This window comes from Diaporthe batatas (assembly GCF_019321695.1).
Source record: "Diaporthe batatas strain CRI 302-4 chromosome Unknown Contig00004, whole genome shotgun sequence".
NCBI classification, from domain to species: Eukaryota; Fungi; Ascomycota; class Sordariomycetes; order Diaporthales; family Diaporthaceae; genus Diaporthe; species Diaporthe batatas.
This window is the reverse complement of record NW_025408551.1, coordinates 823,076-848,062: the sequence shown is the minus strand read 5'-3', so window position 1 is coordinate 848,062 and position 24,987 is coordinate 823,076. Positions and strand designations below refer to the sequence as shown.

The 24,987-nt window shown below is 49.9% G+C and overlaps 5 protein-coding genes across 5 annotated transcripts; 3 read left to right on the top strand and 2 right to left on the bottom strand.

The window, feature by feature from the left end:
• The first annotated feature begins 457 nt into the window (after positions 1 to 457).
• On the top strand, positions 458 to 3,181 carry KVR01_004295 (uncharacterized protein). Its single transcript, XM_044781503.1, has 4 exons — positions 458 to 998; positions 1,051 to 1,697; positions 1,766 to 2,002; positions 2,077 to 3,181. Exons 1-4 carry the CDS (start codon positions 762 to 764, stop codon positions 2,246 to 2,248), a joined length of 1,293 nt encoding a protein of 430 aa, XP_044646459.1. The 5' UTR covers positions 458 to 761; the 3' UTR covers positions 2,249 to 3,181.
• A 333-nt stretch (positions 3,182 to 3,514) lies between these two features.
• KVR01_004441 (uncharacterized protein) lies at positions 3,515 to 8,766 on the top strand. The gene is made up of 6 exons (XM_044794799.1): positions 3,515 to 5,297; positions 5,349 to 6,809; positions 6,861 to 7,273; positions 7,339 to 7,869; positions 7,932 to 8,597; positions 8,700 to 8,766. Exons 1-5 carry the CDS (start codon positions 5,049 to 5,051, stop codon positions 8,101 to 8,103), a joined length of 2,826 nt encoding a protein of 941 aa, XP_044646605.1. The 5' UTR covers positions 3,515 to 5,048; the 3' UTR covers positions 8,104 to 8,597; positions 8,700 to 8,766.
• A 1,263-nt stretch (positions 8,767 to 10,029) lies between these two features.
• On the bottom strand, positions 10,030 to 10,995 carry KVR01_004093 (uncharacterized protein). Its single transcript, XM_044792069.1, has 2 exons — positions 10,791 to 10,995; positions 10,030 to 10,626 (listed from the first exon to the last, which is right to left on the bottom strand). Exons 1-2 carry the CDS (start codon positions 10,946 to 10,948, stop codon positions 10,386 to 10,388), a joined length of 399 nt encoding a protein of 132 aa, XP_044646257.1. The 5' UTR covers positions 10,949 to 10,995; the 3' UTR covers positions 10,030 to 10,385.
• Positions 10,996 to 14,213: 3,218 nt separating this feature from the next.
• KVR01_004522 (uncharacterized protein) lies at positions 14,214 to 16,915 on the top strand. Its single transcript, XM_044791894.1, has 7 exons — positions 14,214 to 14,849; positions 14,917 to 15,330; positions 15,450 to 15,597; positions 15,684 to 15,809; positions 15,862 to 15,954; positions 16,080 to 16,518; positions 16,579 to 16,915. Exons 1-7 carry the CDS (start codon positions 14,727 to 14,729, stop codon positions 16,661 to 16,663), a joined length of 1,428 nt encoding a protein of 475 aa, XP_044646686.1. The 5' UTR covers positions 14,214 to 14,726; the 3' UTR covers positions 16,664 to 16,915.
• A 3,368-nt stretch (positions 16,916 to 20,283) lies between these two features.
• On the bottom strand, positions 20,284 to 21,878 carry KVR01_004563 (uncharacterized protein; the record flags this gene model as incomplete). The annotated part of the gene is made up of 4 exons (XM_044790498.1): positions 20,284 to 20,937; positions 21,119 to 21,365; positions 21,427 to 21,544; positions 21,599 to 21,878. 4 exons carry the CDS (start codon positions 21,876 to 21,878, stop codon positions 20,284 to 20,286), a joined length of 1,299 nt encoding a protein of 432 aa, XP_044646727.1.
• Between the last annotated feature and the right edge of the window lie 3,109 nt (positions 21,879 to 24,987).

Genomic DNA, 24,987 nt, shown 5'->3' with positions numbered 1-24,987 from the left:
CTTTTATCTCTTGGGAAGATTTCGCCGGACCTCAAAGCCGTCCCGCCCTCTTAGCCGAGAGTTCCATTTTAAGTTCCAGCCACTAGAGCGCCATCGACCAGAGAAACGAACTTGCGCTTGGAGGAATATGGAGGGTTGCATCTGCCGCCACACACGATGCGCAACTCTCGGCTCGACCCGGCGAGGCAGGAACAATCTGGCCTGGAAGGGAAATAATTGAAGCTCCATGGGCCCATTTTGAGGAAATAAGATGGAATTGCCCCAAGCTGAAATCCCAATATCAGTTGGGGCTGTTCAGGATGTGAGGTCAAGCATCCGCAGAGGGCATGGGTGCTTCCCCGATGATGCATGCACACAGCCAATGTATCCGTATCTGCAGCCTGGACAGGGATATGTGGGTGTGGACAAGGGTGTAATCTATCGAGTCTAGACCAAAATTCGACAAGAACATCAGCGGGAACGATTCGCCAGACAGGGCCAGGCAGATATTCCCTTCCCGCCTGGACGGATCGGTGAGAGCGAATCCAGGTGTTTTTTTTTTGGGAGGGGTGGGCAACTTCTTGCACATATCGAGAAAATAGTCTTGTTCGTCCAACATCTCGCCAGAAAAAAACAAAACTCAACCGACTCCGGCCACTTCTGCCAGACCGAAGCCCTGGCAGTCATCCCAAGGACCCCCAACCCCTACCGACCAGAATTAGTCCCCTTTCAGCCGAACACTGGACTTGGGCCGTCAGAGCCCCTCGTCCTCTCTTGTCACCATGAGCCCCACTGGCACATCAACTCCAACACATCACTCCGGTGTCTTCACCGGCAGGACAAGAAAACGGTTTGTTTCATACAGGCTTCGAGGAGAGTATGAGAAGCCATGGCTGGAGGATCCCAAGTTCAAACGCACAAAGTACAACAACTATGTGATCTATGTCTTTGTGTTCTTGGGTGTGTGTGCAGCAGGCGTGGTCGCCTACTTCCAGATCCAGCCTGCAATATCAGGCCCAGTACGTGCAACTCGTTCCCTGGCCAGGTCTCTCATTCTGACGATAACTACAGATATGTCTTGTGTATGAAGACGCATTTGACCAAGGGAAGCTGGATGACAAATTTTGGAATTATGAGGTCACTCTTGATGGCTTTGGAAACAGGGCATTCGACTGGACAACGTCTGACCCGTCCAATGTGTACACGGACGAGAAGGGTCTGCACATCGTGCCAACGCTCACAAATGAGACCACATCCATCACCACAGACCAGATGTGGAACAATTTCACCCTCAATCTCACTGCTGATGGCACTTGCACGGAGAGCAGAGCTGCCGCATGCGTCGCTCGCTCAAACTCAACCAAGGGCGACATGATCCCGCCAGTCAGGTCAGCCAGGATCAACACGAAGGGCAAGATGGGCATCAAGTACGGGAGGGTTGAGGTCGTCGCCAAACTTCCCAAAGGCGACTGGCTGTGGCCTGCCATCTGGATGATGCCCACAGACTCTGCATACGGCGAGTGGCCCAGGAGCGGAGAGATGGACATCATGGAGTCCCGGGGCAATGGGGTGTCATATCCTGGCGGCCGAAACGTCTACTACACAACATTGCACTGGGGCCCCAGCTCTGTTCTAGATAGCTACTGGAAAACCATGGCTGTGAGGACCCAGCGCCGAGGAGACTTTGCTGATTCCTTCCACACATACGGCCTCGAGTGGTGAGTCTTGCCTCTCTGTTCCTTCTTTCATGTCTGAAGCTTCATGTAGCTGACACCACTATTCACAGGACGGACAAGTATATCTACATGTATTTCGACGACAGGCTCACCCAGGTCCTCTACACCAAGTTCCACTCGGACAGGACGCTTTGGCAAAAGGGGGGGTTCTCTGAGAAGTCTGAGAATGACACGCTTCTTGACAACCCCTGGTCGAACACCACAAGCACCACAGGGAATGCCCCATTTGACCAAGAATTCTACCTTGTCCTCAATGTTGCCGTTGGGGCCAGGAATGGATGGTTTGAGTAAGTCTCCTCCGAAGTTTCGTTATTCCCTGGAGCAGAAAGAACACCCCGAAGCTAATGTGTGTGGCATGTAGGGACGGGAAGGGAGGCAAGCCATGGGTTGATGCAGGCACCAATGCCCAGTGGACCTTCTGGGACGATGCTGACAGTTGGCTTCCAACATGGGGCGAAGGAGACTCGAGAGGAATGACTGTCAAATCTGTCAAGATGTGGCGATCAGGCTCATGCGGGTCCGCTGAGCTGTAATCATGATTACAGCAAGTATGCAATTCATATCTCGTATTAATGATAGAGTTGGGCGTTTTGACGTGTTCTGGGTACGGTCACATGGCGCTTGTGGAAATGGGAGGAGAGGAGAGCAGGGCTGAGTAAGAAATGTGCCCCTGGGAATTTATGACCCCCCTTTTCTTGTTAAGTCTAGGATCTTCAAGATCTTCAGATTGCATACCATCTTAGACCAAAGGCTTACACCTACCCACCTGTACCAAGTTTTCAAAACAAGAACCTGCGGGGTACCTGTGTGCTGGGAAAGATCATCACGGCGGGTGTGATTAGCGATCGTCGATCTGGCCTGTCATGTTCCTGAATGCGGCGCCAGTCACTCATCAAAACAGTCAACTATCAGCTTGTCCACAAAGCAGTGCTCGAGTCTTTGGGCTCTCGGGCATGATGTAACCTCGTGCGTTCCCCTGATCTTGTCCGGCCTCCCATGGCTTATTTAAACTTCTCGGATGTGCCCGCGGACGGCGCTATCGGGGCAAACTCTGGTGTGGGTGGCAGCGAGCATTTGACGAGACTGGCCACGTTTCTTTTCAAATGGCCATGAGAAGGGGAGATTACATAGTACTTGTCCATGGTCCCAACAACCAAAGCTGCAGGTGTGAGGTGGCTGGGTGGCTGGTCGCTGTTGGGCAGCCGGCAGCTGCACGGCTCATCGGGGATATTTTGCCGGTATACTTACTTATTCGGGCTGGTAGCAATGACCAGGAAAGCATGGGCGCCTGTCCTGGTGTCAAAGGGGCCGGAGAGCTTTGATTGACAGCCTGACAGCTCAAACCCAGTCGCTAGTGGCGCTGGGTTGGGCATGTCCGCGGCCTGGAAGTTGGAAGTGAGTGCCAATGTGGTCGAGGAAGCGCGGGAGGATTTGGCCGAGCGTTCCTTCGTCAAACCCAAATACACACAGTACTTAATTAAGTACCTAGGTAGTAAGTAGCGCAGTCGCCTCCAAGAATCTGCATGTTGCTGCATGCTGCTGCATCACTAGCTCGAGCAAAGCCTGCTGGTGTACCGCCCTCCGTCTCTCACTCTGTGACTCTATCTGCCATGTACGGAGTACATGGATACAGAAAGATACGGTCAAGGTACACCGGCCTGCAGAGTTGTCGACTACCAACGCCGGGGGCGGTCCTCATTACGACGCTGCGTCTGGCCAAGATAATGTCTTTGATTACATTATTTTTAGCCGCCTGGCCCCCCTTCGGGTTCTCTAAATCCTCTGTTACCCTGGCTGCAGCAGGCCCATGCATCCCAATGTTGAGCTACTGTGCGCTTTGCGTACTCGAATGCTGGGAAGTGATCCCGAATGCCCGGTTCCCAAGCACACACAAGCCTCGTCTTATGAATTTCGACATGCCACCACTACTACACCTTTGGATACTCTTGTTGCCTTCGATCTGTGGGATCCTGGGTTGTTGATCGACGTTGACTTTGAGGTAAGCCACTCCACGCGTTCCTGGCTGTGGCGTTGGACCTTATCCTCTTAGCGACAAGCAGCCGTTTCGGTGAGATTCCGGGCGGGAAACGGCCGGGGACAACGGGCTCAAGGTTCCTCTACATGACAGGGGTGATGATCCCTCATGATCTAGCCCACATGGGGCAAAGCGGAATTGGCCAATTACTTTTGGTCGCTCTGTGAACCCAGACGGCGACACAAGGTGGTTTATTCCGCCCGTGGCTTATCGGCAACAACTCGACTACTGTGAGAACATGCATGGCGCCTCGGAACACCGTGACCATTGTGCGCGAGTGCTTCGTCGAGCCTGAACACCACCATCACCGCTTCTAGACCCGCCCATCCTCTCAACTACTGCGTGGGATGGACCGAGGCGCCGGAGAGCCTCTAGAGCTCCACATGCAGCAACCCGTCTCAAGCCTCCCATATCCGGGCTGGTCCCTCTGGTCTTGGTGACTCGAAGCAGTCGCTCAGCTGATGGAGAGCGAGCGTGCCTATCCAGATTCGATGCTGGTGCCTAATTGGGTCAGCCAATTCCTGCACGGGCTGCAGGAAGAATGATCGCTGCTTTGTTCCCCCTCGCACTCGCAGACGATGGCTGATAAAGCGTGGCTCACACCGGGCATGTACCTCGTATCCAGATATCGGTAGATCAAGTCCTCAACCTCACACATGCCGGGCCCATGAACAGCACTGCGAGAGGCTAAGCTTACCACGCTCACTTGCGTCCGCCCCAAAGCACTCCCACGCCTCGCTCTGACACTATGCAGGCATCAGGCCCTTGTGTGTTTACAGGGTTTCAAAGCTGCTGCCAATGATAGTGTTGGTGATACCCAACTCCTCTCTTATCGTCCTTCTCCAGCCCAGATGTTCTGGGTCCTGCTGCAGTATTCAATATTTGTCGGCTTCTCGGTGCCACCGACGCCTCTGCAGCCCCGGAGGTCTCGCCTCCTTGAGCCATACTTCTCTGCCTGGGAAGCTCAGCTTCATCAATAGTTCATCTCAGCTTTCTCTCGCTCAACTGTTTGCTTGGAGCGGCTTGGGTAATAGCACGCCAGCGGCAGCGTCTACTCCCAAACTCAGCTATTGCGAGCTCTCCTGCAAGGTGTGACCGGTCTCATATCCCACCCGTTATCACACCATCGCAGCTGAGGCTGTCCCGTCGTTTACGCCCAATTTGATTTGCCTATAACAAGACAAAATCTCGACGATCACTTTGAATCCAAACAGCTCCCAACGCCCTGCTGCACGCCGCTCAGCCTAGCATCTCTCGGCACCACTCTTCCTCGTTGCTATAGCTGCTTGGGAGTTAGGATGTCTCCTACTCACTCTATTGACAGCTCCATTGTCGGGGCAGTTGGCCCAAGTACTCTTCCTCAGACCCCCGGTGCCTCTTCTCAAGACCAAGACCATACTGTCTTCCACCCCATCTATCCTCCTCGCGCCCACTTTCAACGCGAGAGCCTGTCATCGAGAACGCCTCCTCGCTCAAGACCAGCTTCACTCCACACAACCGGCTCATCGTCAGGTAACGGCTACGATGACGAGTTCCGCTTCCGCACAGTTGGTGGAGTCCCGTCCCTTCCGATGTTTCGTTACTAACTGCCCCTCTAGATGGTCAACTACCTGGCCAATCGAGTATCTGCCAATGGATGGATGCCGCAACCAGCTATCAAGGACCCATCACACGGCCTAGGTGTGCTGCTACGACAGTCTCGCGGCAACTACATCTGCTGCCCAGAAAATGTCTACGATGAGCTTCTCTTCGCCGTACAGCGCCTCAATGTCGGCGTTGCCGTTACCATGAAGCCGGAGATGCTAGCAGGCATCATTGCCAGCCTGCAGCCCGACCAGCAGGAACTCCGTTTGAAAGGAGGGTCTCAACTCCAAATCCTCGACTCCTTTGCTGCAGTCACTTCCTCTGGTGTCAAGAAGTTCCAGTATGGTGCCATTCTCCGACATGAAGGGGTCCTCCTCGTCTGGCAGGACGAGATCCAGCACATCCTGGCCCACGCTCAGCGGATGGAAGACAAGCTTCTGACCTACGTCTGGGGCCGCAACTCAGGGATGCACACTCCGATATCATCGCCTTTCCCCGCCGGCGCAAGCCCCTTCCAGTCACCCTCGGATTCCGTGTCTAACTTCTCGATGTTCCCTGAAAAGGGGGTTGCCGGCGTACAGGTCCAAGAGCAAGGCGAAGAAGAAGAAGAAGAAGAAAAGGAGTCGCAGGAGAGACCAGAGTCGGTCAATCGGCCTTTCATGTTACACAGTGCCTTCTTCGTAGGCATGGGAGTGTGTCTCGCCATAGTCCTCGTCTACGGCTTCTCTATTGGCGAGCTGGTCTCCGAGAGCATGATGGACGGTCAGTACATCAGACTGGCGTTGATCGCCGCGTGCCCCTTCCTCATGTTTGCTGGTTTGTTCTTCTTCCAGGTGATCTTTGGAGATATCTGGCAAATGATCGGTCCTCTCAACGGCTTGAAGACCAACTCCCGGCACTATTCCTGTATCAAGCCGTCCTTGAAACAGGCGTACTCGCTCGGATTCAACCCACCCCACATCACGATCCAGATGCCAGTCTACAAAGAAGGCATGGAGAGCGTCATCATACCCACGGTAAAGTCCCTGCAGGCAGCTATTTCGTTCTACGAATCCCGCGGAGGCACAGCCTCAATCTTCATCAACGATGACGGCATGCGCGCTGGCATGTCGGACGAGGAGGCCCAGGCCCGCCGGGACTTCTACCACGACAACAATATCGGCTGGGTTGCGCGGCCCAAGCACGGTGAGGATGGATTCGAGCGGAGGGGAAAGTTTAAGAAGGCCTCAAACATGAATTTTGCCCTGAATCTATCACAGAAGGTCGAGAGCCATCTCCTGGACGAAGTCACCGCGAGGTGTGCGCAACAGCCAGGCCATCGTGACTCAGACCCCGCGATGCTCGAGGAGCAGGAGTTGGATAATCTCTACCACGAGTGCCTTGGCCGTGCTCTTCGGGAGAATCCCAAGGCCATGGCGGAGGGAGATATCCGTATTGGCGAGTTCATCTTGATCGTCGACTCCGATACCCGTGTGGTAAGTGGCAGATGAATTTGAGACCGCGGATCACTGCTGACCTTTCCATAGCCCGTGGACTGCCTACTGTACGGCGCGGCCGAGATGTTCCTGTCACCCGAGGTTGCCATCGTGCAGCACTCTACCGGTGTGATGCAGGTCGCCTGGGATTATTTTGAGAACGGAATCACCTTCTTCACCAACATGGTCTACACTGCTATCCGTTTCTCCATCGGGTCTGGGGAGGTTGCCCCTTTTGTTGGCCACAATGCCTTCCTGCGCTGGGCAGCGGTGCAGGACGTTGGCGTCGTCGAGGAGAACGGTGATCTCAACTACTGGTCCGAGAGTCACGTTTCTGAGGATTTCGATATCGCCCTCCGTATGCAGATCAAGGGAAGTACTGTCCGCATTGCTAGCTACCATGGCGATGGGTTTAAGGAAGGCGTGTCTCTGACAATCTACGACGAGATTGCTCGTTGGCAAAAGTAAGCCGGTCTCAACAACACACAGGTTACCCACTGTCTCACACAAAAGCTGACACTCTGCTCAGATACGCTTATGGTTGTAGCGAAATGGTCTTCAACCCGCTGCACAAATGGCCGACCAAGGGTCCCTTCACCAAGCTGATTCGGACGTTCCTCGGCTCTCGGATGATGCTGTCTTCCAAGATCAGCGTTTTTGCCTACATCTGCTCTTACTTTGCCATCGGCGTCGGTCTTCCAATGACAGTTCTCAATTACTTCCTTGTTGGCTGGTTCGATGACAGCTTGGATCACTTCTACCTGCCCTCGTGGAAAGTTTTCGTCTCGCTTCTGGTTGTCTTCAACCTTGCTGGAGGCCTCTCGCTCGCCGTGATCCGGTACCGAACGGGCGAGCGATCACTCCTTGGTTCTATCGTTGAGAACTTCAAGTGGACTCCGATGATGGCCATCTTCTTTGGCGGCCTATCCTTCCACGTTAGCTGCGCCCTGCTTGCCCATCTGCTGCATATCAACATGCAATGGGGCGCGACGTCCAAGGAGAAGGAGAATTCAAACTTCTTCCAAGAGGTGCCAAAGATCTTGAAGTCATTCAAGTACTTGTAAGTTCAACGCCCCCATCCCGGCCCTCAGGGCATCAGGTTGAGGCTAAAGAATTCGAAAGGTACGTCTTCGTGATATTATTCACTGGCGCTATGATCTATTTAGCTCTTTTTGCTCCTCGGGGCTGGGAGATCGTCGACTTCACAGCAATCGTCCCTATGGCCGTTGTACTCGGAAGCCATGCGCTTACTCCTATAGTCTTGAACCCATCTCTCATGATTTTCAACTACTAAGGGATTTTATGCCGAGGCTGACACCAGTTGGACCGTTCACACAATTTGGCGCCCCGAATTCAAATATGCTTGCCTCAATGTATGTTTGGTTCAACTGGCTCTGCACATTCGTGGACTCTGCTTAGTGAAGCGTGTGTCTGGGCGTGGGTTAAGCAGGGCTTGCCCAGTCAATAATTAAATGGAACGGGATGGTATATACATAGATCTAGCCAGCGGGATAAGTTAACTTTACGAACTCAATGTTTCAACGTCAATTCACAGGCTTAGAATGGGTATAGACGGTTTTAGGTGAACGTTTGAGTATTTTATAGGCTGGGAATAATAGAATTATCAAGTTATACATGCAAAAAGGTCTTTATCTCCACTTTGTCTTGCTATAATACGTAGTATAGACCCTGGTCTAGGGCATGCAAAAAGCTTGGAGCGGTTGTTCCAAATGGTCACCTCCCCAGGTACTTAAGTACATCTGTAGTGTTAATGTCCAGTATACATAGGTAATTATACTGATATTCTTTGATAAGATCATCGCCCATAGTATTAAACCCTCTTTTGGGAAAGTCTCCTGTGGTATAATCTCTGATGGGACAACCTAGTAGGTTTTGATGGGGCAGCTAGCTCTCGAGCTTCAAGTTCGTTTCTTCAAATGTTACCAGATCGTCGCTTTTTATTTGTATGAACATATTTTAATAACCTACGGACGGGCGTTTCAGTTCGTGGTTGAGTTGGAGGTAGTTATCGCCCGTGGGGATACCCAGTTGCCATTTTCACGCCTGTGCTAATCATGTCCACCAGTGCCGTCATTCATAGATCAACGATTACGCATGCCAAATACGCACTCTCAATCCTTCTTTCATCATGCTGCTCGCGAAGCGTATTACTATGACGCATGCTGATGAATCAGACAGTTGAGTATGCCAATGCCGTGCAGGTAGTTACTATCTAAATTGGCTCACATATTGCTCACTTCCGCTTGACTGGTTAATCGGCACTGATGTCAGCCGTCGCAGTCAAACGGTTAGATCTTAATGTAATATCATACTGGTCGATGACTCTCACTGGCATTGACCTTGATTTGGTGCATGATAAAGGACCCCAGTTGAAGACATTTTGGGAGCATGTGGTTGGCTTCTGTTCCTCAATCAGAACTCCTAGCCCAGGACTGGGCACTGTTCCGTGTAGGATGTATTGATAGCGACTCAGACCCCTCTTCAAACCTGCGTTCTCTTGGAAAAGGGACGATTCTCGCAAGTAGCTTGCTGGGTGGGGGTTGACTATAAAATTTGCTAGAGAGTTCAAACGGACCCGGGGAGTACTTCGAGGATGAAAAGAACATTTTACCCTAATTAGGTAGACAGCTTTGTCATCATACAACCGATCGGCCCTTTCGCATTCAGATGAGTTCGATCTACCTTCTGACCTAGGCGTAGAACATCCCGATGGTACGAAACCTTGGTTGGGAGAGAAGCGGCACTGCAGGCATCCGCCAGCAAAGACCCTTGCCTCCTCGAACTGCTCAACTGCCGTCCCTAATACGATAATCACGTCTTCTGGACCACTCTCATAAATGCTTTAAATGTGGGACTTGGTGCAATTTGAGGTTGTTGAGTGGTGATAGAACGCTTATGGCCATTCATTCTCCCAGGCGCTAGCACTTGGTAGGTAGCATGCAGGGACTCGCTCCATTAATACTGGTGTTAACCCTTTATTCAGAGTAGCCCGTATATTAATAATAGTTGTATACCAGAAGCTGCATCCCAAGATGTCATCTTGTGCCCCCAGTGCACCCCAAGTCAGCTTTAGTCAGTCGTTCCAATTGAACTTTTATAATGTGCCGAGCTTTGTAATGGGTCAGTTCTCGAGTGCTTGAATAGTGCTTCGCATGAGCATTGACACTGATCGCCCCGTGCTTGTCTGGCTCCATCAATATCTCTGACTGCTTATTAGTTGGATGTGCCAGACGCAGATCACATGAAAAGCGCGCGCTCTTGATAAAGTAGTGGTCACAGCTTCGTCAACTTCCCTCTTGGACACCGGTGCCTCCATCCACCGGTGCTGTTGATCAGCAGCCAGGCTAAGTCCACTCTGGATCGTCCACCCTGGATCGTCCACCCCTTGAGCTGTGGAGAGCAGCATCGTCTTGGTAGCATTGATTTTCAAATGATCGAAGGCCCTACGTATTCGTCTGATTGGCTAAGGCCGACGATCATTAAACTTAGGAGCAGCAATTGTAAGTTTCTCGAGGTCGGTCTTTGCAGGACGTTGAACGGCCTCCCGAGCGTAGGTTACGATTTGATGAGCCGAATTATCGTTAATGGCGATATATGAGTTCGGGGCAACTTCCAAGGCTGACTAGCAACCGGCTGCCTGATGCCATATTTGCCTGCGACTCCGGAGCAATCCTGACTGTGATACTCTTCAAGACAGCCTGTGAGGGCGGACTCAGAAGTCCGGAATCCGTTTAGGTCCTTGAGTATGCCATTTGTAGGTATGCAATGCACATGTGTGTGGCATGTAACATCGGTTCTATAAGGTGAGGTATTTTCAGCTAAGTGCGGCAGTTGTGAAGGTGGTTTGCACGGCTCGCCGAACCGACGATCTCTGGGGGCTCCGAGTCTTTTGGGGTTGAGCACCGCCGATCTTGTGCTGCTCGGCAAACGCCAATGTGACGACGATACGATGCCACTCACCGTCCGGGTTGCAGCCGACTGCTGACACAGTGTTGGTGGAATGCAGTCTTCTTCTTTTGTTCAGCCCCCATAAAAGGGATTGACAAACTGAAGCCGCCCGGCTGTTCGTTACAGTTACAATTGTTGACTGGTCTCGAAGCCTGGTAACCCTTGTGCATGCAATCCTTTTCTGACCACCACCCCTCCAAATCCGCTTAGTTCATCACTGCATTGCGTATGCCGGTAGGTAGATTATGCTGACAGTGGAGCAATCACCACTTCGTCTTTCCAGAGAGGAAGAACCAGACCGATAACTACTACTACACAGTAGTAATAAGCGTGCATGCCAAGGCCGTGACTGTTCCGGCCGAAGAGGATTCAAGCCGCTTGCGGCTGCAGACCACGCACTTGACCGTTGTGTGAACAGTAAGCAAGCGCCTGCAGCGTGATTGAGCTTGTGGGCAGCACTTGCGTAGAACCTGCCAAAACTGGGCTAGTTCGTCTGAAATTTCTACGAGCCTAGCCGACAAGAAGAAGATACCAGTGTGAAGGCGGCAATAAGCCCAACTGTGTGCATTGCACCACTCTGTATCCACCAGGACGGGTCCACTCACCATCGGACGGGAATCACAGAACACGTATATTTAGGCAGGTCCTACTGGTGGTGGAGCACTCCACTGCTTATTGCTCTGCCTCCGATATTTTCTGAGGGGCGCATGTGCCGGGCATGCTTAGGATTATTTGCATTCTTTATTCCACTCCTGCAGCTCTGTGCTCATCATTTCCGACCAGCTCAGCATAGGCATCCTGACGTTGTTGTCGGCGCTGCAGTCTTGACAAAGCCACACACAATACATCCCAGCATGTTGCCCTCGCGTGACGAGTGCCACCTCGCGGCATTTCCCATTTGTCCAAATGCTACCCATTGCCCGAAAGGCCATCATTGGTCATGTCTGCTGTTCTGGCATCCACCATTTGTTCGCTCGGTGATCGACAGTCCTTTCTTTAGACCTGCATTGCGCCCGGGCGCTTTTCTCGTTGACACCACTTGCCGTGTTCTTGCGATGTCACACATGCGGTGGTTCAAGTTTGCGGTATCGCTTTTCCTCACTCATCTCAAACATAATTTGGCGGCTTCTCCAGAGCCAAGAAGCCAGCCCGCGACGGCCTGGTAGTCTGGGAGCCCAGTGGGACCGGTTCTGGGCTAGTGACAGAAGCAGAAGAAACCCCGTCACGTCCTGCAAACTCTTGGTCTAGGCTCCCTAGGTGGGCTGGTAGAGGAGCCCGAGGGGCCTGAGGGGTTGTGTTTGATTTATTATTCCCGTCGCGCGATCCAGTCTGGCAAAGACCACGTTGCGTTAGAATTTCATCTCATCTGTAGAGGACGCATCCGCTCCCGCGACCCGCATCCTTGTGATTCTTACTCCCTGCCTGCCTGCCAGTGTTGTCTATGCATATCGGGGTCGCTGCCCGAGGCTAGTGAATAGCTCATAACGGCCGGCCCTGTTGCCAACTTCGCTAAGTGAAGCCTAACCACGAGTTGCCTTCTCAACGAGAAAGAGCACACCGTATGGAAATGACCACATCATCGTCCACATGGCACCTGTGCGAAGCCCATTCCCACCCGCAAGGTTTGAAGAATCGAACTAGTGGAAGGGCTAGAATCGTAATAAGGTTCCGACAACCGGTCTGCTGCCCAGGTGGGCACGGGCATCGCCTGCCCGTGAAGACATGGTAGGGTAGTAACCACCGTTACTGTGCCAGTGTGTTGAAGTTGGCACGTGGGGGCTGTGGGTGCTGTTGTTCAGGGTGTTGACGAGGTCCCGGCATATTTTGGGCCTCTTCTGGACCCTTCACAATCCGCAGCCCACAGTGGGGACAGACTGACCTACAGGTATGAGCCTGGGTTCTAGACCTCGGATACCTCATCAGCCCGTTCTGTTCGTTCCATGAAGCTGGTGGGATTGAGGGCCATATTGCTCTGTGACCGAAATAGCGGAAACGCACCAGGGAACGTGGCAGGGTTCATCATGTTTATTAAACCCAGCATGCCAAAACCTGTTTCATAATGCAGGAGGCGTCTGTAGCAAATGCGGCGCCATGCCCGGAAGCGAGCCACACAACGCAGCAAGCTCAGGCTCTCCCGGCGTGCAGATGAGCTGACCTAAACAACGCCCCTGCATGTCGGCAACGGACAGTTGTATTCAAATGTTAGTAAGAACGGCGCCGAAGGAATGCCGACGGCCACCATCATTGGAAAAGTCTGGTGCACGGGCGCAGGGCGTCTTGAACCGTTCTATGACAGTGCCAACAATAGTGTGTATAATAGCCATAATATGACTTATACCTGGCACACCATCTGTCAATGGTTGGGTGCAACGGTCACCCTTATATATGATCGCCATCGACGTTGAACGTCATGTCGATCTTTGAAGCCCGAGCCCCTTCCAACGGCAAGAAATGCGAGTCATTCACGAGATCTTCAGCCGGGACTTTAAGGACCATCGGCACAAAAAAAAATGATCGATTGAGGACCACTTTATGTATGATGCTTGCTTCAAGGGTTTGGATCGCTGTTTGGTCGGTGTCGCGAGGCTTGACCCAGCCTCACAGTGGGCGCGACTGCTCATCAGCAAACCCGCAGTAGTCGGCAGGCTCCGTGAAGGCTAACGAGCAGTGGATGAGGCTCCACCGGCAGCCCTCACCGGGCCCATATCGCGTCGATCCGGGACGTACGGAGTAAAAGGGGTTCACTCCAGCTGGGACTGCAATTTCTCCAGAGGGAACAGGGTCTACGGGTAGCGCAATTATGACAGATGACAGCTCAGATATAGCAGCGGGAAAGCACTACCGTGTCACACTGGCAGCTGACTGCCAGTGGAGGTCTGTGGCGACAAGCCAACAAGCGTCCCTCGAACCTCGAATGGGCAATCGTCTCGCCGTTATTCTCCGCATGTGGCGCCCGTGGGGCTGACCACGCAAGCCCTGACGGACAGCGGACCATATGTTGACGGTTATAGAATGTTCGTGGAATTACCAAGGAGATTTCATTATGCCCGGAGTTGTGCAAGACACACAAGGTGGATTGAAACCAGCGAAGGAATTGGCCACGCCGGTAAAGTTCGCCCCTGTTTCGCACCGATGTTGGGCTTGAGGCCCACATAAGGCCCACAGTTTCTGCGACAGCTTCCCAGGCTTGCATATATCGTTAACGCGTTTCTCTTGCTCTAGTACGCTGCAAGCTTCCCAGGTTGCCCTGCCATTCGTCAGTGGCTAAAGTGACCTGTACCAGTGTGTCCCAAAGGGCCGAACCTCTTGGCATGTCAATTACGACGTTGCACACAATAGGACATTTGGTCCGTGTTCCCCTGTGCCTTGCATTCCAGCGCGTCGGGAGACCCCAGGTCCAGTAGGTTGCACTCGGCCGACATGAAGCCGTCCCTGTTCAAACCTTCGCCCACGAGGGAAGCCTGTACGAACAATACCGACGTACCCGCATACGAACACAGGGGACAGGCTTGTTCAACTGGACGGGCCGCCGAGATCACCTATCCAGTCTGGAAGATCCCGCGGGAAGAGCCAATCCCTACAAGAAGACCACATGGTCACTGACTGGATGAGTGCCCACTTGGCGAAAGATTATCACCCGGCCCTCGGGTTTGTCTAGCCATGCTAAGATGCGCCACCAGCACCTGGGCACCTCACACAGTGACATTGCGGGATACACTCCACAACTGGAAGTTTTGCCTCCTGAAGTCCTTTCCCGCTCTCGTGCTCATCTTGCGCTAGTACACAGAAGATATCAAATCGCCCATATCCCCATGTAAATTCTCCGAGCTTCCTGCACGCTGGGCCGATCTCCTCGTCCTTTTTCTCTCCAGTCCCGTCGACCATCGACCTGCGTCCCCAGTGCCTGATGCTTTTCCTCGCGTGGCCTCAACCGCAGGCAACATCGTGATGATGCTTCTCCTTCCGGTCTTCTCCTTGCTGGTCTTTGCCCTTTCGTCTGTCTATGCACAGGCCAGCAGTGATGCGGCTTCGGAACTCGCTGCGCTGTCGGCAGCGCTGCCCCCTTGCGGTGTAAGACTGCGCAAATTCATCCACGCTCAAGCTAATCGGACCCTCACTGACCCTCTCCTCGTCGTAGCTGAAATGTTTCATCACCGAGTTGTCGAGTTCGACCTGTACCGATGCGGCATGTGTGTGTAGCAACGAACCCCTCATGGCTGGCGTTACGACGTGTGTAATGCAGAATTGCACGATCCCGGATGCATTGATTGTCAAGAACGTCTCCAGCACTGCCTGCGGCCTGCCTGTGAGGGATGGGGGAACACACTACAACATCGTGTCTGTTACACTGGGTGTGATTTCGGGAGCTGTCATTCTCATGCGGCTCGGATTCAAGATATTCATTGCCAAGACTGGTTTGGGCCTCGATGACTGGTTTATTCTCGCAACAATCTTGGTCGGCGTTCCCAGCAGCGTTATTACCTCGGAGGGACTGGTTCCCAACGGTCTTGGCAGGGATATCTGGACATTGAAGCCTCAGCAAATCACTAATGTAAGCGGGGTTCTTGCCAGCTCTGTGCCTCGGGTTGCATCTTCTCAACGCTGCTATCCCTCGCTGTTTATAACTAGCTTGATGTTCTGGAACTGCATGACTGACTCCACCGTCTACAGGTACTCCATTTGTTTTATTTCATGGCGTGGCTGTATTTTCTTCAGCTAGCCCTGCTGAAAACCTCACTACTCTTCTTCTATCTGAAGATCTTTCCCAACAAAATTGTGAGATGGTTGCTTTGGGGTACACTCGTCTTCAACGGAATCTGTGAGTAAATGAAGCGGGGTTACTCCTGCAAAAGCTGTCTACGATAATGGTCTGCCCGAACTGTTGCTGATATCTGCTCGTCCTAGGGGGCATCTCTTTTGCCCTGCTCGCGGTATTTCAATGCCGTCCTATCAGCTACTTTTGGGACCAATGGGATGGACTCCACAGCGGTAGCTGTCCCATCAACACCAATTCTCTTGGGTGGGCGAATGGTGAGCATGCTCTGCTGGCACTGAAATCGACATAGCTCTAACATGTTTTCAGCTGCAATCTCTATCGTTGAAGATGTGTGGATGTTGGGAATCCCACTTTCTCAGCTTCGTTCGCTTCAGCTCCACTGGAAAAAGAAGATTGGTGGTACGCATGGAATCCTTCATTCGTCTCGGTCCTTTCTGTCATGGTTCACTTGAAACACTGGCTTCTGGTTTACAGACTTGCTCTCAAATTAAGATTCCGAGGTTGCTAACTTAAGATGTTTTCAGTGGCCATCATGTTTTGCACAGGCACATTCGTAACGGTAATATCTATTGTCAGACTGCAAAGTCTAATCGAGTTCGGAGACACGGACAACCCCACGTGGAATAACCTCAAGGTCAGCTTGTGGTCAACAATCGAGATAAATGTCGGCATAATAACTTGCTGCATGCCCACAATACGGCTGATTATACTCCGAGCCTTCCCGCGCCTGTCGTCGACCTACCGAAGCACGCAGGCCTACTATGCGAAGAACGGCTTGAGCCAGCAGTCGAAGAGCAAGCGTAGTCGGAACCGAACGAACGATTTCAGCAGCCAAGAACAAGCTTCGAACAGCGCACAGCGACCGGGCGGTGGTGGCATCGAATACTCTCGGGGTTTCACCGTGCAGTTCCACGATGCTGAGGCGTCAAGTCAAGTCCAGCTAAGAGACTTGGACTCCAAAGGGTTTGCGGCCAAAACCAGCATCAGCGAATGTTCGGCTTGATATCTGATGAGTCGCCATAGGAACCGCCTGTCTGAGGCTTTCACAGTGGATGATGGGGAAGCAAAGCAACGACCGAGATCCTTTGTTCGGCGCGAGAACCATTGATTGCGGAGCGATTCGGCCGCTTGGAGATGCTCTCAATACGCTTAGTTCTGGTTTCGATTTCGAAGCGGAAGATGATCCCGGAGGTGGCCGACATACTGTTCATACGAAAATTGACGCACATAGTTCTGAAGATACCCTGGAAATTGGCAACGGATTGTACTGTACTTTCTCCACATACTCATTGAATGCAAATGACACAGCTTGCTTGGGCTCATATGTATCAGCCACAACATGTCATATGCGTTACTAACACGCCAAAGACTCCTACTTAATGCTCAAGGTCGACGTGATACCGTGGACTATGTTCGCCCCGGCTGCTGCATGAAGTTGGTAATCAAGAGTCTTGATTATGGCTGCGACTCATACCTGAGAAGTAAGTATAGCTGATTTTACCGCCTCACTTGAAGGTGTCATCGCGGTGGCCCGGTTGGGTCATCCACAAACTCGTGACGCTACACCTCAGTCCCCGTGTTTGAACGCTCCAGCCATTGTCGAAGGAGCGAATTGCCTTGACAATTTCCAAGAAATCAGGTTAAATGACCTGGTGATTATCCACTTTTGTCCCGACCCAATTGTGTGTCGTAGGGACAGTTGTTGTACTGGAATCTCAAGCTGCTGCATGATACATGCCTGCAGAAGGGTTGTAGCACTGCCAGTGTGTGCAATTGATAAGGGGAAGTGTCCAGGTGATAGGACTGACCGTTATTGAAATCGCATGACAGATATACCTACACCGGTCGCATTGGTTGGCGACGACAGATCCACGGCTGTTGAAAATACAGTTGATGCAGGAGTGACCCGCAAGCAGCCGGCGCGACCGTCACCCCGTCGCGGTCAATGGATGAGAACTTGTTAGAGAAGAACCATTAGCCGCCCTATCAGCACCACCATCGCCACCGGGGCTAGGAATGATAATCTCCTCACACTGATACCCACACTGTCAGCATGATGTTTCGAGGCAGGCCGAGCCAAAACGATGCCCTCTGGAAACAAGCCTGCATACCTGATAAATGAAGCGCGAGTTGCCAAATTGGTTGCTTGGGTCACGACGGTACAGCTATTTGGTATTATCGCTTTCAGTGGGGAGGGCGCTGGATACAGGAGATGTCTATGTGGTAAACATGCCGGCATACGATGTTGGTCTTAGGTACGTGGGTACGCGGAGCTTCAAGCAAGGGGAAGCTTCTACCGTGATATGACGATGTGACATGAAGCATTGAAAATATGATGATATCCCTCAACTTGTGCATTCCAGGGCCGACCATAATCGCGTCGATAGAATTCATAGACTCCCATATCTTGAAAGCTTTCTGGGCTTCTGCCTAGATCAAGAGTCCTAATATTCCGAGAACAGAGTACCTAGGTACCGACTGAATCATGGGAAACCCTGCCATCAAATCGGACGCAGAACACGATCCCATCGCCAGCAGGGCTGCCGCTCACTACACTCAGTGTAATCAGTGTAGTGTAGTGTGTGTAAATACGCCCACTACACCCTATTACACTAAGGGTATTTTGAAGTCCACTACATTACACTGAAGCATCCAGTGTGTGTAATGTAGTGGGTTTAGAATTTGAGTGTAAATAGGGGGGGAAGGGGGGGGTTAGGAGGAGGGAGAGAGAGGGAGAGGAAAGCTAACTAAGTAGATAGATAAGATAAGATAAGATAAGATAAGATAACTTTTACCTACCTATCTATCTACCTATTTACCTACCTATCTACCTACCTATTTACCTATTTATTTACTTACCTATTTACCTATTTATTTACTTACTTATTTACTTATTTATTTATTAACTTATTTATTATACCTATTTATTTATTTTAATTTATTTATTTACTTACTTATTTACTTATTTATTTATTAACTTATTTATTAACTTATTTATTATACTATTTATTAATTTTAATTTATTAATTTTAATTTATTTATTTTATTTATTTATTTTAATTTATTTATTTTAATTTATTTATTTTAATTTATTTATTTTAATTTATTTATTTTAATTTATTTATTTTAATTTATTTATTTTAATTTATTTATTTTAATTTATTTATTTTAATTTATTTATTTTAATTTATTTATTTTAATTTATTTATTTTAATTTATTTATTTTAATTTATTTATTTTAATTTATTTATTTTATTTATTTATTTTATTTATTTATTTTATTTATTTTATTTATTCTATTTATTCTATTTATTCTATTTATTCTATTTATTCTATTTATTCTATTTATTCTATTTATTCTATTTATTCTATTTATTCTATTTATTCTATTTATTCTATTTATTCTATTTATTCTATTTATTCTATTTATTCTATTTATTCTATTTATTTTATTTATTCTATTTATTCTATTTATTCTATTTATTCTATTTATTCTATTTATTCTATTTATTCTATTTATTCTATTTATTCTATTTATTCTATTTATTCTATTTATTCTATTTATTCTATTTAATTTTATTTATTCGAATTTTACTATTTATTTTAATTTTATTAGTTAAATAGGTAGGTAAATAGGTAGTTAAATAGTCCCCCCTACCCCCCCCTATTTACACTCAAATTTTAAACACACTACACTACACACACTTATACTAAAGGTCTTTACATTATATTATATTTACACTAAAGGTCGAAGTATTTATATTTACACTCTACTGGTGAGCCCAGTGCGTGTAGTGTAGTGTACGGCAGCCCTGATCGCCAGTGTTCGTCTACCGCGATTGATGGATATATTCCTTCAAGGCCCATCGAAGAATGATCTCAGTAATTAGTCCCAGTCACTGAAACATTTTTCACCACAGTGCTTCTCAGCCACACTTAGCCCTAATTACCAAGGTTACGTGACGATCGGGGATCCCTGGCTGCCTGGGACCCGGCGGAGGCTGAAAGCACATATCCACAATCCTGCAGATCTTTATTGTTGAATCGCGCGCCACCCGGCAGTTGGGACAATTTAGATGCCTAGAGCCCCATTTTCTATGCAACCGAGACCAGGCCCACTTTGGACGGCATCTAAATGGACCGACTTCACGTCGTCTGTCAGGAATAGGACATTTCAATGTTCTCTCCCAAAGCCAGCAACCCCTAGGTAGTTATCTGAGCTTGACCCCAATCTTGTGAATTATCCGATTTCTCGTTGGTCGCTCAATAACTTCCACAAACTGCATTTGTTAAAAGTTTATGGTTGTAGAGTTCCAAGGTTCGCAGAAGAGAATTTCCACTACATTCGGCCGGTATTCAGAAGCACGGGGTGGGGGTGGGGCTTCTGCGGACTTAGGAATACGCAAAATGAGATATGCTTCAATCCTGCAAGCCCATGAAGGCGCCGTAAGATCCGCGATGAAACAGGAAAATTACAAGGTCTTGAGCGTTTACCACTGTATGAAAGCGCCACATACATTTTATATCATTTACCAGCGTGTGAAGGCGCCATGTATTTCCTCGGGTGTATGTGGAATAGAAGCGAAACCAGAGATACATTTTATATGTATGGGGATTAGAAACGAAACCACCAGGAAAATTACAACTGAGAATTAATTAACGCCGAGGAGTCTTATGCTACCAGTTTTACTCTCGTCAAACTGCGGTAGAAATGAGATTGCTTTGTGCTCAAGTCTGCAAGGGCTTATTTGCAAGCCCGACTCTCATGTTGCCCAGATCAAAGACCGCGTACTGGGCCTTCAGAGCAGTGGCCCCAATAATGGCGAAGTCGATGCCTCCTTGTGACTGCAGTCCTCCATAGCACAGAGTGCCAGTGTTGTCGGCGATCCCATAATTCATATATCGCCCAGGCACGATGCCTTTGTACAGACCAATCCCGAGAATGAAATCCGGCAAGGTGGCAGAGCATGGGAACAGTATCGCAGCCCACTCATCATCATAGTACGAGCCAGGAATTTGATCCCAGTAGGAATCGACGATGTCGTCTGAAAGCAACAGCATCGACGTGGCCGTGTCTGCGATGGCTCTGAAAGGCTTCGTAACGTATCCTGAGTTGGGGTTGCCTGGTATCGTCTCGGGGCCTATCCGATATCCTGTGATTGCGAATAGCCACCATATTGCTGTTCGGTCGATAGGGGCGTATTGAATGCGACCCGTGTACGAGTTCCCGATAAAGCCGAACCCGTAAGTGCCCGGGATAGTACTCTTCAAGTCGGCAGTGAAGACTGGGCTAGCCAAGGATGATTTTATGTTGTCTAGGAAGGTGAGCTGCCTTACGGGCTCCACGGTATTCCCGCTGCTCATCCCAAGGCCTAGCAAGCCCTACATAATTCGTAATTAGCTAACAAAGAACCAAAGAAAAGATACTTCGTGCCAGTATAAAGAAGAGTTGGCCACAAGATGGCTATTTTCTGTCCCAAAATCTGTAACCAGTACACCTTTGTTGTACAGGTTCATGTTAGGGTAGTATATTTGATCTCGAAGAGGAAAAACGTCTGCTTACCCAACAATAGGGATCCCCCGTGAACTTGGTTGACACCGTCTCGGCTGATTGGACAGCCTGGTTCTCTACGACGAAGCCAGCCACTTCGACACGGTCACGATACACAAGGCCTTCTGCTGAAGATCCATCTCCATAACCAATGGAAAATGTAAAACCTGGTTGTATTTGGGCTGTTGTCGATAGTGCCGGTTTATAAAGACCCTGACCAGCCACTACGCTCTCGTTTGTGTCTGTGGAGTAGACCCATCTGGTGCACTCAATTAGGTTACTAAATTTGAGGCTAATATCTCAATGCAAGGTAGGCTTACAGATCAGCAGATCCAGTGTCAAAGTTCAGATACATTGTCTGAGGAGGCGTGCCGATCTTGACTGGACTAATGTATTCATAGTCCAAGCCCCTTGGAGGAACTGCCTCAACCGTTTGCCCTGTTCACCAAATTAGGAAAAATGGCTTTTCAACAAAGGAAGAAAATAACGAACTCTTTCGAGATGTCGAGAGGTGCTTATTGATCTCAACGGCCTTTCTCAACTGCGGTGTCAATTCGACTCCGTACTTCTTGTATACTTCAACCATTGCCTCCAGCCCCGACTTCGGCCTATAGCCAGGGTTTCTCGTTTGATGTACCGAGAAGGTCCCATCAGATTCCGTCCTGGGCTCTTTGGCGATGACGGGCCTCACTGGATGCGGATGGCTCGCCCGGACAGCATGAGCACCAAGGAGCGCCGCGAGGGACACCGTGAGGAGTGTCGACGTCGCCATCGTCCCAAGGCCGTCTATCTGTTGGAACTCAGCGTGCGAGGAGTCGTAAGTTGAGAAGAAATAATAGTTGGATCTGTCTTCAGGGGGCTGACCACCCGTGACTTTGCTGGAAATAACAGAAGAAAAGGCGGCGCACTGGCATTTCAACGGTCAAGTGTATGAGTTTTGTTTGATGGTGCAGCGGGCCGTATTAAAAGCTTTCCCTCCCTTGTAGTGTTTATGAGGGCCAAGGCCGTGTGGAATGAGCTCCACTGACAACGTGAATTCCAGTAAACAAAACACACGTCCGCCACCACTATGAGACAGTCTATTGGTCGCCTTGGAAGACATGTCTTACATCCTCTCGTTCGCAGGAATCTAAACTTATCTGTGAATTCGGACGGAAAAAAACCTTAAAGCCGTCCAGGAGAGGACGAGGACATTGGATCTCAAGACCATTGAGAATGCGTTGCCGCCACACACTTCCGCTCTAATTTCGAAATAATCCATTCTCACCGCGGCTGGCCCACGCGCTTGTCGGGCCGCGCCGGCCGACTGAGGGATCGTCTGATTCAAATCCCTCCGGGAAAATGAAAAATGGCCAGAAGGATGAATACTTAAGTACGTAAAACCAGCCTCTGGTCCACGCAAAATTCGGCTGCACGTCGCCCTATGTAAATCTGATTGTTGTGTTCAAATGTTATCAAGATGAAGCCGCTCAAGCATCGGGTTTACACGCATCCCGCCTGATACGTGCCTGCTCCTTACCGTGACCTACCTGGCTTGGCGCATACCTAGGTAGCCATCACTGCCGCCAGAGGGTTCGTCCCGACTCCATATAGGAAGGTTTCCCTGGCCTTGTGGTGGGCTCAAGTCGTCTCTGCTCACTGCGATACATATGTACTATCAGCGCATGCCCACCGCCCACGGTCGGCCAGACCAGGGTGATGGCGAAGTAGAAGTCAATCTCGGCAATAGAGACTTGTGAGTCACTAATTACAAATCACGAATACATGGGCTCCAACCATGTGTTCGGCCGCCCAATCTTGCTAGCCTATCGTCCGCTCATGCTATGATGCCATGATATTGAATAGGCGATTTCCAACAATCAGCTGCGCGTTTCTAAATAGTGCGGTCTCATAAATAGCTGTAATTCGTGGGTTGCTTCAATGAGGCGTCGATGTGGCATGGGGTGTTTTATGAATCTGATGCATCTCTTAATTCCTAACTAGAAGTCGCACACCTGGTGAAACATCCCGGGCTTTCCACATCCCATCGTCTCAAATGTCTCTGACAAGCTTCCCGCCCTGTATATGTGATTTGAATAGAGAGTGCTTGGTCTGAATATATCGGCCAATCTTCTACAGTGCTATACTAGTATGGACTTGTAGAAGCAAGAGCAACCAGCACAGGCTTTGGTGTCCCCGTGAGATGACTTACTGTACACGGACAGTGTATAGCACCGCTACAGTTGAACAGAGAAGCACCGCCGCTACCATGAATGGCATACCTATCCACACTGGGTTTCCATCTCCATTCTCACTCCCAGACAAAGCTAGTCCCGCGCGAAAGCTCAAGGAAAACAGTGGACCAGCTACCACGGAACTGGCGTTTTCAAGCATTACTACTGTGGTCAGCAAGGTCCCACGGTACGCAGGCTCCACAAGCTGGACCAGGATACTGCGCAAAATCAAGTTGTAGCCTGAGCCCATACACCAAATGGCGACACCTGTGTGCAGATGCAAATTAGCCTCAGACACCAATCAATTATATAAAAAGGACAACAAAGCAGTTTCGTAATGATTCTGGGGGTCAGAACTGTACCTAGAAGCATGGTGAGGTCCTTTGCAGCGAGCCCGATCAGGATATTGCCCAAGAGCAACAATAGGCAACTGGCCCGCGCAAGGTGCATATCTTTCGTAAGTGGACGAAGCAACAGCACTTTCAAGAGAACGTAATCTGTGGCCGGGAGTATCGCTGATAGGAGTGACAGGACAAGGGCGGCCTTCAAGGATATCAGGTAACCTGTCTGTGAGAGGAAGGGAATGCTTAGTCTCACTACACAAAAGAATTTCAAATTTTGGCATAGTGAGCAAGACCATGCTCGACTCAAGGTTGATTCACTTACTTGGGACCATGACCATCCGAAACGCCGCCTTGCGAATTGTAGCAGAATTTCTTGTGCAGACTTTCCCAGGGTAGTAGTTAGGCGAGTGAAGAGGAGAGGAGCAATGGGCGTTTTCCGAAAGAACAGGGTAAAGTTCATCCATGCTTTGGACAGACGCTTCGTCAAGTGCGTCAATGAAACACTCAATGGCTTGTTGCCGACTCCTGATTCGAGACTTGCGGAACTAGTATTGGTCTCTGATCCTGGGGGTGATTCCATCTGTGCTGTTCCGTCGGCGTGCTGGGCGTCCCGTGATTCTAAGTTTCCAGAAGATTCGACAGCAAGGTCCCTTGGTAAAAGCAAAATAACTAGGAATAAAGGCCAATATAGAGCGAATCCAAGATAGATAGGGTACCATGCGTCCAGGCGCATCAAAGCGGATGCCAAGGGAGCCCCGATCAACTCAAAGACGAATACAGTAGCGCCAAAACTGAAGAAGGCGGTCGATCTCGAACAAGTCTTAGTACGACATCGTGAAACTCAAAATTTCGCCATGGAAAGATATGTTGGTTTGAGGAAGGAGGGGGAACAAAGCTAATTCTTACCGATATTCTTCGGGTACCAAGTCCGCGAGTATTGAGAATACAATCGAGCTCAGCACGGCACTTCCCCCTCCTATCAATTGAAAGCAAGATGAGAGCCATGTTAGACGAACTGGAAAGACATCTGGCCACCAACCTAATGAGTTATCAACGTTTGAACGGACATTCCCTGCGGGCGATTTTGCTGGAGTGGGGAGCACAACGGAGCGCATTAGTACTACAGTACATGCGTCCAGAGTATCGGTCTGAGACCTCAGGTTTGTACTGTGCAGACTTGGGTAATAAACTTACACACAACTGCATAAAATGTGTAACTCAAGCTGATTCCAGAAAGGCATAGTAAAAGTACTATCTTATGTCCGTACTCGTCAGCCATTAAACCATAGGGGACTGCCGTGAGAACTCCTGTCGCCATCCAGGT